At 42.7% G+C, this 12804-nt stretch overlaps 1 protein-coding gene across 1 annotated transcript in view; it reads left to right on the forward strand.

Annotated features, from left to right (window-relative positions):
• stag3 (STAG3 cohesin complex component) overlaps positions 1-12804 on the forward strand; it is a gene marked incomplete at its 5' end in the record, with an annotated part of 47847 nt that overhangs the window by 14358 nt on the left and 20685 nt on the right. The window contains 3 exons of the mRNA XM_082178692.1: positions 526-677; positions 936-1133; positions 1219-1314. Coding sequence (XP_082034818.1) covers positions 526-677; positions 936-1133; positions 1219-1314 — 446 coding nt within the window. The remainder of the gene's footprint in view (positions 1-525; positions 678-935; positions 1134-1218; positions 1315-12804) is intronic.

The following is a 12804-nucleotide window of genomic DNA, read 5'->3' on the forward strand; positions in this document are numbered from 1 at the left end:
AAATGTATTTCAAAGTTTAGGATCAAACTGCCTTGTGTTATTGTGTAGAAACAGCGCTGCTAAAATTACCCTACAGACCTCAGTTCGGTTAGACGCCATATTGAATACGAGAAGAAAACGAGGCTGTGAGGGAAACACTTCCAGTCTTTACTATAAAGGGTTAGGGCTAGGCTAACCCTAAATAACACTAACCCTAACCCTTTACTATAAAGGCCTCGATCACGTCATTTTCACAACTTTCAAAACTGTTTTGTGGAGTTTTTGTCTGCTGGAAGTTTTTTTCGGAACAGTCGGCATGTTGTTAATCAGCAGTGCAGTCCAGTGAGCTGAGTCCCTCACAGCCTCATGACTGACGCTCGTCCACTGATCCTGCAGCGGCCATCACTGTGATCAAACACATGCTTAATTATTAATTAGTGATGAGCGAGTTCATCGTCTTACTGTCGTTACAGTGAAAAACGTTGTAATAACTGGTGCTGAAGGAGTGTGTGTGTGTTGTGTGTGTGTGTGTGTGTGTGTGTGTAGCCATGCGCTTGATGTCGTCTATAGTGTCGGTCGCTGCCGATGTGAACGTTCAAGCGCTGATGACCCAGAGACGCTGTGAGCTGGAGAAGAACAAGCCAGTGGAACACAGAGCCGTAGACCGAGTAGAAGAACTAGAGAACTCCTACAGAGAGGTTACACACACACACACACACACACACACACACACACACACACTCACTCACTCTCACACACTCACTCACTCACTCACTCTCACACACACACACACACACACACACACACACTCGCGCTTTCTCTCTCTCTCACTCTCACACAGACTCACACACACTCACTCACACACACACTCTCTCACTCACACCTCACTTACACACACACACACACACACACATATTAGCTATAAACTGTGTGTGTGTGTGTGTGTGTGTGCGCAGCTGCTGGAGCATCAGGAGGACCTGCGCTCTCTGATGAACGGGATCTTCAAGGGTGTGTTCGTGCACCGGTACCGGGACCGTGTCCCTGAGATCCGGGCCGTGTGTATGCAGGAGATGGGCGTGTGGATCCGGGACAATCCCGTGCGCTTCCTCAACGACGAACACCTCAAATACGTGGGCTGGATGCTGCATGACAAGGTGCGCTGAGCAGAAACACACACTGAGGATCAGATCTGAGAGCTTGTACAGTCACACTGTGTGTGTGTGTGTGTGTGTGTTTCAGCAAGCGGCGGTGCGTCTGCAGTGTGTGTTGACCCTCCAGAAGCTGTACGGGCAGGAGTTCATCAGCCGCCTCGAGCTGTTCACCAGCCGCTTCAGGGTGAGTGTGTGTGTCTGTGTGATTGCAGTGTGTGTTGACCCTCCAGAAGCTGTACGAGCAAGAGTTCACGAGTGCGGAGTCAAGTCAGTGCGCTTTACAATACAGATTGTATCAAAGCAGCTTCACAGTGATAACATGAGAATAATACAACAAAGTTTTTTTCTAGATGAAAATTGCGTCATCGTCCACCTTGAAGTCCCTGTAAAGGCAATTCAAAAAAAAAAATCTAAACACATGATAAATGTTAGAAATGTATTGTTAAAACGCATTACAAAGACTGTGAACTGTGAAGTACTGACTTGTGGAGTTAGGGTTAGTTAAACAGTTTTTCACCGTTGCTGTGTTCCGGATTTTTTGGGCGGGGCTAAAACGGGGGCTCTGACTAGTGATGCTCCGATCAGCATTTTTGGGGCCGATCACCGATTACCGATTACCGATCACCAAAATCATGATCTGCCGATTGCCGATCACTGCCGATCACAGAATGGAAATATGCTAGAGTCAAGAAAATCTTGAAGAACCACCAATATTTATTTAATTGTAGTTAGAAAACAAGATAACATAAGGCTACTGTAGGCCACCTTTTCCAAATAAGGCACAGTATAATTTTTCAAAACAAAGAGGGGTCAGGCAGACTACAATGGATGTAGTTGAGGAACTAACTACATCAGATCCAAAAAATAAAATAATGACAATGACATTTGAGGTTATTAAAACAGTAAGTCCCGCCCCTCGACTGCCAAAAATAAAAGTGTTCGAGCGAGCAAAATCAGCAGGCGAGAGGAGATCAAGCGCGAGAGTGTGGGGAATGAGGGCAGAGATGTCATGCGCCCGCGCAGGGTTTGAATGAGCTCGCGAGTTCCCGTTTCCTCGCGCGTAGATCTGTTATCCTCTCGCAAATGTCATTTACCGCGCGCCAGCATCAGTTGTGCGCTCGTTTATAATTGCCATTGAATTGCCGTCATAGGAGAACTAATTTTGCCACTGTTAAGCAAGCTCTGCTCTGCTGTTGTGTTGCCGCGCATGCGGAAAAGTTGCGCGAGTTATTTACGTCACGTGATCGGCTTTTTTGATCGGCGCTTTTGGGGGTTGCCGATCAAGCTATTTTTTGCCAATATCGGCCGATCATGATCGGCGGCCGATCAATCGGAGCATCACTAGCTCTGACGCATTGGAGCCACTGAGCTCCTGGCCCCGCCCCTACTGTTGATGACGCACTGGAGCCACTGAGGCTGGCCCCGCCCCTACTGTTGATGACGCACTGGAGCCACCGAGGCTGGCCCCTCCCTTATCAGTTCGCCGCTCAATTGCGAGTTTCTGTCAGTACTATTTACTACAGCCTACAGTTTGCTAGCTAGCTATGCCGTCGTCACGGAAATGCGTATTACCTGGATGCGATCACTTACAAAACAGATCGGTGTCCTTATTTAAATTTCCGAACAACGATCATATCAACAAGAGGTGGATTAATTTTGTGAAGAGCTGCCTTGATGGAGAGCTGAGGATCACCACCAACACCCGCCTCTGTAGTGATCATTTTACACAGGATAGTTTTATAAACTTTCGTCGGAGACAACTGGGATTCACTGATAATCCGCTGTTACTGGTGAATGGGGCCGAACCGACTATCTCCCGCCTCGGCCTTCATCCTCCCGCCACGACGACAGCTGGTGCCATCATCGGCAGTGCGTGCCCGCGAGCCAACTTTCCCGCGAGTGGCCGTTGTTTCAGCGCAGCCAGTGGACACGCCCCCAGCGTTAGAGAGCAGAGACTACTGCTCATTTTTTCAAGATTTTGATAGCTTATTTTATTTACTTGGCTGCTTTTTTTATCATTCAAATTTGGCTGTGTGGCTCATAACACATTTTTCTGTGGTGTGACAAACTCAGAACACATACTTAATTTTGACTTTACAGGGACTTTAAAGATGAAATGTCCCCAACTAAGCAAGCCAAAAGGTTAGGGTTAGACTCAGTCGCTCAGTCCTCCTCTGACCAACGAGCGAACAGTGTATGATTATGATCCAGGCAGCATTACAGGTCAGAGGTCAGATTGGATCAGAACATTCAGAATATTTGAGTGAGATTGCAGTGTGTGTGGAGTGCGAGTGCAGTGTGTGTTGACCCTCCAGAAGCTGTACGAGCTGGAGTTCATCAGCCGCTTCAGGGTGTGTGTGTGCAAGGTTAGTGTAGTGCGAGTGCAGTGTCAAGTCAAGTCAAGTTTATTTGTATAGCGCTTTTCACAATACAGATTGTATCAAAGCAGCTTCACAGTATTAAATTAAAATAATACAACAAAGTTTGTTTCAAGAGGAATTTATTGATTGATAAAATTAAATTAAATATCCCTAAAATATCCCCAACTGAGCAAGCCAAAGGCAACAGTGGCAAGGAACCGAAAAACTCCATCAAGTGACCTAATGGTGTCCTAAAACTCCATCAGGTGACCTAATGGTGTCCTAAAACTCCATCAGGTGACCTAATGGAGAAAAAAAAACCTTGGGAGAACCCAGGCTCAGTCGGGGGCCAGTTCTCCTCTGGCATTTATGAGCTAGAGGCCGGATTGTAGTTTGAACTGTAGGATTATATGAATGCCTGGCTGAAGAGATGCGACTTTAATCTAGTTTTAAACTGGGAGAGCGAGTCTGAGCAACGAACAGTATCAGGAAGACTATTCCAGAGTTTTGGAGCCAAATGTGAAAATGCTCTCCCTCCTTTGGTGGTTCTGGATATCCTAGGTATGACCAAAAGCCTTGAATTTAGTGATCTTAAAGAGCGCGATGGATTATAGGGCGATAGAAGATCCGTTAAATAGACTGGAGCTAAGCCGTTTAGGGCTTTATAAGTCAGTAGCAATACCTTATAATTAATACGGAGCTTTATAGGTAACCAATGCCGTGATGATAAAATCGGTGTTATATGATCATATTTTCTTGATCTCGTAAGAACTCTAGCAGAACTCAGTGTGTGTGGAGTGTGTGTAGTTTTTTTTTAGTCTGTTTTAAAAAAAATTCTTAGAGGAGTCCTTATACGAGCGTGTCGGTGATGTCAGAAGTGTTAGGCTATGTGGTGATGTCGTTATGAATTTAGGCAAGGCAAATTAATTGTAGTTCCTAATATTAATTTAATAACAATACTAGCTTTAAAATAATAATAATTTAATACATTAATGGTAAAACGAGCCAATTATCGTACTGATATCGTCAAAGCCATCTGCCATCAGCGATATCTCTGACTATCGTCTATCGGCACAACCCTAGTGTGTGTGGAGTGTGAGTGCAGTATGTATGTGTGTGTGGAGTGTGAGTGCAGTATGTATGTGTGTGTGGAGTGCAGTATGTATGTGTGTGTGGAGTGTGAGTGCAGTATGTATGTGTGTGTGTGTGTGTGGAGTGTGAGTGCAGTATGTGTGTGTGGAGTGTGTGAGTGCAGTATGTGTGTGTGGAGTGTGAGTGCAGTATGTGTGTGTGGAGTGTGAGTGCAGTGTGTGTTCAGTGTGAGTGCAGTGTGTGTTCAGTGTGAGTGCAGTATGTGTGTGTGGACAGGGTGGCCGCGGGTCCTTAAAAAGTCTTAAAATGTCTTAAATAAAGTTTTCCTAATAAAAGGCCTTAAAAAGTCTTAAAATGTCTTAAATTCAGATTCGATAGGTCTTAAATATTTCTGGTCACGTTACCGCTAAAATTTCTCCAGTCTGACGGACCTAATATCCGTCAAATAACCAGTGAAGCATCGAATCGCGAGAATGATTCAGATTTTATTACATAAACAGCAGTGATGCGCGGGTCAATGTATAAACAACCCGCACCCGACCGACGTTTTCAACTAACCCGCCCGCAACTCGGACCGCAAAAAAAAAAAGAAGAAAATATTGTACCCGACCCGCTTCCTGACCCGCATTTTTTAAAAGTAGTAAATGCATAGCAAGAAGTACACATGACAAAGCCAGCACTTTGGTCATCATCTTTCATTATTTCGGCAAATGTCTCCCACATTTTGCTCTTTCTGTTTTTTGTATTTGCGGAGCTTCCACTCCCCAATCTTCACCTTTTCTCTTGCCGCCTCCATCTCTACCTGCAGACTGAGCTCGTGCCTTCGCGCCAGTTATTCAGCCAATAAAGTGTAGCAGGCCTATGTATTTCATAGAAAATTGCATGTGAGCGGAGTGTGGAGCGGGAGCGAGCGGGCGGATCTTGGACAGAGCGCAGAGCGGCATTTTTAAAAGGATGGAGCGTCGCCCTATTTCCCGCTCCAATTTCGCTCCGCGCACACCACGATTCTGAAGCATGCTCAGCCTGACTCAGTTGATGACTGCAAGATGGATTCTATTTTCAGTCAAAACTCGGCTCAATAATGGAGTTCAAAAAGTAGGCTACTTCAAAAAGGAAAATAAGAAGTCATACAGGTAGGCTACACTATAATATAAAACTAACTATAATGTGGTAGAAGAAAACGAATGTGGAGACATCGTTTCAGTCAGTAAAGATTCATTTTGGAATCTAAAAAGACACATCTCTCGAAAACATGCAGTGTGCTATCTGAACACGCTGGGAAGAAAGCAAAAGGTTAGCAAATTGAATGGCCTACGGTAACTTGTAACAAAGTGTAAATTAAATATAGCGTAATATTCAAACAATTGATACAAGCCCATTTCAATTTTAATCCTGCGCGCTGCGTAAAAGTTCAGTTATAAGAATGTTGGCCTAATAGTTAATTTAGCCAACTTTTAAAACGTTTATGTATATTTTTTTATATTTTTGTTTATATAAAATTTATTTATATTATTAGGCCCATTTATTCGTTTTATTTTACAGCAGTTTATGTGTACAATGGATATAAGCCCATTTAAATTTTAATCGTGCGCGTTGCGCAAAAGTTAACTTATCAAAATTCTGGCCTAATAGTACATTTATTTAAAAGAAATGTATGTAGGCTATATTTTTGTTTATATAATTGTTATTTATATTATTAGGCCCATTTATTCGTTAAATTTTACAGGACTTTGTGTAGGCTATATTCCTTATAGCCTAGGCCTAATTTGAAATAAAACATTTCTATTTGAAAAATGTTGTTGTTGCTCATTAGTTCTTTAGGAGGTAAGGCTGTGGTCTAAGCTAACAGATATACATGTAGATTTTTTTTCCTTTTTTGGAGCGAGCGGGGGGCGATTTTGGTGGAACGCGGAGCAAACTGCGTTGAGCGCTGAGCGATAATGAGCGGAGCGGCCTGATGTTTGAGCGGGGGAGCGGAGGGGTGAACAGTTCCGTGAGCGATGAGCGGAGATTCTCACCGCTCCACTCCGCTCATATGCTCTCTAGTACTATATAAATTACAAAGGTTTAATTGGCATCTTTATTTCAAACGACCCGACCGACCGCGACCCGAATATCATTAAAAATATTTTTGGATGACTCGTAACCGCGGGTAACCGCGGGTGACCGCAGGCACCCGCTCATTTCGGATCAACCCGCGCATCACTGATAAACAGCTATTGATAATGATAATGTAGGCTTTTTCTGGTAACGCTGTTGAGGCTCGCGCTGCTTGTCTCTTTGATAGATTTTATGACAAATGAGCATAACGGCAAACATAAAAAAAAACTCCCAGAAGAAACATACTGAGGTAAAAATTCAAAATGTTCAGTTTTTTTATTTATAACATGTGATATAGTTAAGTAACATAACATGACGGGAGCTATTTTGCTGAATATTCTCACGATTGCAAATGTTACATTGATTTTAGTTCAATAAACAAGTAGTGCAGGGCTCGAATTTCGGTCTTCTATCAGCTCGTGAAGAGCTCCAGGCGGCAATAATACACTCTCGGGTTTCGGGAGTCGGGATAGACGGAATTGTCACTTGCATAATCGGGCCAGCATTGCATCATGAGTAACTAAAGTTTACCATTTGCACGTCTTTTAAAGTTTTACCAGTTTAAACATTCACGCGATTTGAAACTATTCAGTACGTGCGTGCTGTCTGAGAGATGGTTTTTTTCACACATACATAGAGTAAAGCCGCCTCACACACAGCTCGCGGGTAACCAAAGTTATTTTTCATGGATTATATCGCTTTAACAGTCAAAAACATGCGAAAATAATGTTAATTTCGGTCTTGGTGAGTATCCTCTAAACACAGTCGCTTGTGTCTTAAATAAGCATTAATCGCACGTGACCGTATAATGAACACAGGATCCGTGCACTAGCTCTTAAAGGGACAGCAGCCATATGTGTCTGTCATTAATTTGGTTGTCAAAACAACAAACCATAGCTTTCATTTTAAGGAATCAGGATTAATAGCCTATGTATTTCATTTAGTCAGGACTAAAATACTACCCAGTGTTATTTTACATTTGATTACTTTATTCAGTCTCTGTAGTATTTCTGAATACTAGTGTTAGACCTAAGCAAAAACTTTTCTCTTTATTTCTATTTATTGGTATCTTTATTCTATTGTATTTATTTGTGCTACTTTTTTCAATTTAATTCAAAGATTGAAATCAAGCTTCCTTGTGTTGTGTAAATTCTTAATAACAAAATTACCCCATTGTAAGAATGCAATGAGTAAGCATACATTTAGGCCAGATACATGTAATAAAAAAAAAGTCTAAACTCCCCCCTCAAATTAAAAATTCCCCCCCCATAAGAATCACCTAAGGGGGGATTTCCCCCCCCATTTTCCAAAATGAAATTCAGGCCCTGAGTGAATATTAAATTATTTCAATTACTTAGGTTAAATATTACATATACGCATGTAATATAATGTGTATTTCCATCACAGGTTTGGTCTTAAATTTAATTCAAAGTGGCATTAAAAAGGTCTTAAAAAGTCTTAAATTTAACTTGTTTATATCTGTAGACACCCTGGTGGAGTGTGTGAGTGCAGTATGTGTGTGTGGAGTGTGAGTGCAGTATGTGTGTGTGGAGTGTGTGAGTGCAGTATGTGTGTGTGGAGTGTGAGTGCAGTATGTGTGTGTGGAGTGTGAGTGCAGTGTATGTGTGTGGAGTGTGTGTTCAGTGTGAGTGCAGTGTATGTGTGTGTGGACTGTGTGTGGAGTGTGTGTGTGGAGTGTGAGTGCAGTATGTGTGTGTGGAGTGTGAGTGCAGTATGTGTGTGTGGAGTGTGAGTGCAGTGTGTGTTCAGTGTGAGTGCAGTGTATGTGTGTGTGGAGTGTGAGTGCAGTGTATGTGTGTGTGGAGTGTGAGTGCAGTGTATGTGTGTGGAGTGTGAGTGCAGTGTATGTGTGTGGAGTGTGTGTTCAGTGTGAGTGCAGTGTATGTGTATGTGTAGTAGGAAACTGTAGTAGGAAAAAGTAGGAAACTACTTCCTGCTCAGCTACTGTTCGGACGCTCTTGTTCACTGCTCCGCGCTTTGCTCTATCGCTTTTATATTTTATCTTCTATACTTTTATAATTTGAGCTCCTTTTATCACCTAATTTTAACTTCAGCAAATCAGCACAGTGCTCAAACGACAAAGTTTGGATTACTACAAAAACGCAGAATTCTTCTACCCGACCAGCTTACATTCCGGGGAAAGGAAAACACAACTGCCTACAAGGATAAGAGAGAAAATGCCTCTTCTGGAATCTACTTGCTGCACTAACTGCCACAGACTTTTACAAAGGATTGCAGTTCTTGAAACAAAGTTATTTACGGGACCACCAAACCAGACGGAACAAACAACAGAGCTTCGTCATGGACGCCCTCAGCAAATAGCCGGTGAGTCCCATGAAACTAGTGCTCCTCGACAGGTAGAGAAACAAGCCGATCGACTTACGAATCGATGGCACAAACAGGGAGCGAGACCCAAAGGCACTCGAGACATCAGATTGTCACGAGCCTCACATATTACCGCAGTAGCATCCTCTACCCCAGATACAGCTCTGACAAGGACTGCAAACACTGGTCTCCTACCAACACCTATACAGCTTGAGAACAGATTTGAAGTACTAATGAATGTAAATGAGGAATCCCCAAACGTGATGAATGTGATCGAACACAGACTGTATCAGCCAGTAGCTAACACTGATGCTAACTGGCGCTCAAGGTCGAGCAGACAGCGGCACTCAGCTCAGAGCGCAGCCGAGCCCAGGACTCTGATAGTGGGGGACTCCATAATCAGAAACATTAGCTGCAGGGATACAACTACATGCTGCCTTCCACAAGCAACAACTTCTGATATAAACAGGGAACTTCAGAACATTCTGATGAAACATAAGACTGCAAATCGACTCATCATTCATGTGGGGAAGAATGACATTCATAAAGAGCAGTCAGAACTCCTTAAGAAGTATTTCAATGAACTTTTTGAAACACTTAAAAAACTGAAAGTTCAGACATTCATCAGTGGACCACTCCCAGCAAGAGGGACAAACAGGTTTTCACGGTTGCTTGGGATTAATACATGGCTGCAAAAAACCTGCAATATAAAAGGAGTAAACTTCATTGACAACTTCAATCTCTTCTGGAGTCAGAGACAACTATTTCATCGGGATGGCCATCACCCAAACAAACTTGGTTCAAGAGTGTTAAAGGACAATATCTACTTCTCCCTCAATCATCCTTCTGCAGTGTGTGCCAATCCACTCAATCAGAATGGCACACACACACCTGGACACAGTATGAATGACCACAGGACTTCACTTCATGATGTTGACATATCACACAAGGACAATGATAACACCACTGAGCCACAACAACCTCTGCTCACGGACACAATCTCAGCTGAGCCATGCCCACAGAGCTCACCACAGACAGACACATCAGAACTGCTCCAAGATTCAGCACCCAAGGACGACTTCCTGGAAAACAGCCAGGGAAGCCAGGACAGCATATCACAGCCTCCTATAACACCAGAGCAACAGCCCCTTTCACCAGACACGTTCTTCCTCTCGCCAGCAACTCCACTCCTGTGCTTCTCACAGAAAATGGAAGAACTTGTGCATGCTGGAACCAGACTATCACACTCTTTTGCTGCAAGCCCCCAGATATCAACCAAAAAACGTCGGGCACCGCTACCACCAAAGCCTGCAGGCCCAGCTCGCCCTCCCCCTGCCTCTGTGAGAGCTCTTCGGCCTCTGCCACAACGCCAGGGCCCACACCCTCCTCCATCTGCTCGAGGTGAACCAAAAACAACTGATACCAGCTCTCAGTGATGTGTGTCGGGTCCCCGTTTTGATAACAGTAACTTTCTCAAATGTTTACAGAACAAGCGGGAACCCAGTGTGCCTGTATCTTTCTCTATTGCTGTTCTATTACAAGATAGAAAGTCTAAGGCCTTCAATAGCCGTACAGCAAACTCAACTAATCTGGTGCCTATTGCACGTCTAACTAAGATTGGTGTAGGGAAAAAAAGTAAGACTGTTAAGTTAGCAATTTTAAACATCCGCTCACTTAAAAATAAATCACTTCTAGTCAATGACTTAATAACCACAAACAACCTGGATTTTATGCTTCTAAATGAAACCTGGCTAGAAGACAGCTGCAGTGCAACAATCCTCAATGAAACATCCCCTCCTAACTTTACTTTTATGAGTGTCTGCAGAGCTGTTAAGAGAGGTGGGGGTCTAGCTGCTCTTTTTAAAGATATCTATCAATGTAAGCAAATATCATTTGGGAACTACACGTCTTTCGAATATCTGGGGATTGTGTTAAAAGGTGCTCCACGCATTTTACTCATCATTACTTACAGGCCTCCAAAATACTCTCCAGCCTTTGCTGAGGAATTTACAGAACTGTTATCAACAATTACCTCAGAGTTTGACTGTTTTGCCATTGCTGGAGATTTGAACATTCACATAGATAATGCAGAAAACAATATGGCAAAAGAAATCAAAACTGTTTTAAAAACTTTTGATCTGACTCAGCATGTACATGGACCCACACACAATCATGGACACACTCTAGATTTACTTATCAGTAAGGGTCTAAACATCTCATCGATTGTTATTAAGGATGTAGCACTGTCTGATCATTTCTGTATTTTCTTTGATATATTGATCTCTCCTGCCACTGAAGCTAGATCTGTGTCTGTCAAGAAGAGATGCTTAAATGAGAACACTAGTGTACTATTTATGAAGGCTATATCCTTAACACCAAGCATATCTGCTGACTCTGTTGATTTTCTCCTTGATTCTTTTAACTCAAAAGTTAAAAGTGCAATTGATGATATTGCTCCTGTGAAAGTCAGGAAGAAGAGTGGCAGACAAAAAGCACCTTGGAGAAACTCAACAGCAGTGCAAAATATGAAAAGACAATGCAGAAAAGCAGAGCGCATGTGGCGGAAGACAAAACTTGTAGTCCATTATAACATCTACAAAGACAGCCTTCATGCTTTCAATATGGAACTAGGCAAAGCTAGACAGACTTTCTTCTCAAATATTATAAACTGCAATTTAAACAACACACGCACTCTTTTTGCTACTGTAGAGAGACTGACAAACCCCCCAAGCCAGATTCCCAGTGAAATGCTCTCCAACAGCAAGTGCAGTGAGTTTGCTTCTTTCTTCTCTGACAAAATCAATAATATCAGAAAGGTGATCAGCACATCCTTGAGTTGTGCTGGGGTCAGACAGATCAGACCACCTGAAAAAGTAGTAACTTTGTCTGATTTCCAAAAAATTGATGGCAAAATTTTGGTAGAAACCGTACAGCACCTTAAAACATCAACATGCGCTCTTGACACACTTCCCACATCTTTTTTCAAAAGTGTGTTAAACAGTTTAGAAGCAGATCTTCTAGAAGTGGTAAATACCTCACTTCTCTCTGGGAGTTTTCCAAACTCCCTGAAAACTGCAGTTGTCAAGCCCCTCCTGAAAAAGAACAATCTGGATAAGACCATATTAAGCAACTATAGACCGATCTCAAATCTTCCTTTCATAGGCAAGATCATTGAAAAAGTTATCTTCAATCAGCTGAACAAATTCTTAAGCTCGAATGGATACTTTGATAATTTTCAATCTGGTTTCCGACCGCATCACAGCACAGAGACAGCGCTCATAAAGATAATAAACGATATTCGCTTAAATACTGATTCAGGAAAATTATCAGTGCTGGTACTACTCGACCTCAGTGCTGCATTTGACACTGTCGATCATAACATACTTCTTGACAGGCTGGAAAACTGGGTGGGGCTTTCTGGGATAGTCCTAAAATGGTTCAGGTCATACTTAGATGGGAGAGGTTATTATGTGAGTATAGGAGACCATAAGTCTGAGTGGACATCCATGACATGCGGAGTCCCTCAAGGCTCAATTCTTGCGCCACTCCTGTTCAACCTGTATATGCTCCCAATGAGCCAAATAATGAGAAACAACCAAATTGCTTACCACAGCTATGCAGACGACACACAGCTGTACTTAGCCCTATCGCCTAACGATTACAGCCCCATTGACTCCCTGTGCCAATGCATTGATGAGGTCAACAGTTGGATGTGTCAAAACTTTCTTCAATTAAACAAAGACAAAACTGAAGTTATTGCGTTTGGAAACAAAGAT

The sequence above is a fragment of the Leuciscus leuciscus genome (genome assembly GCF_965113295.1).
Source record: "Leuciscus leuciscus genome assembly, chromosome: 8".
Lineage (NCBI taxonomy): Eukaryota > Metazoa > Chordata > Actinopteri > Cypriniformes > Leuciscidae > Leuciscus > Leuciscus leuciscus.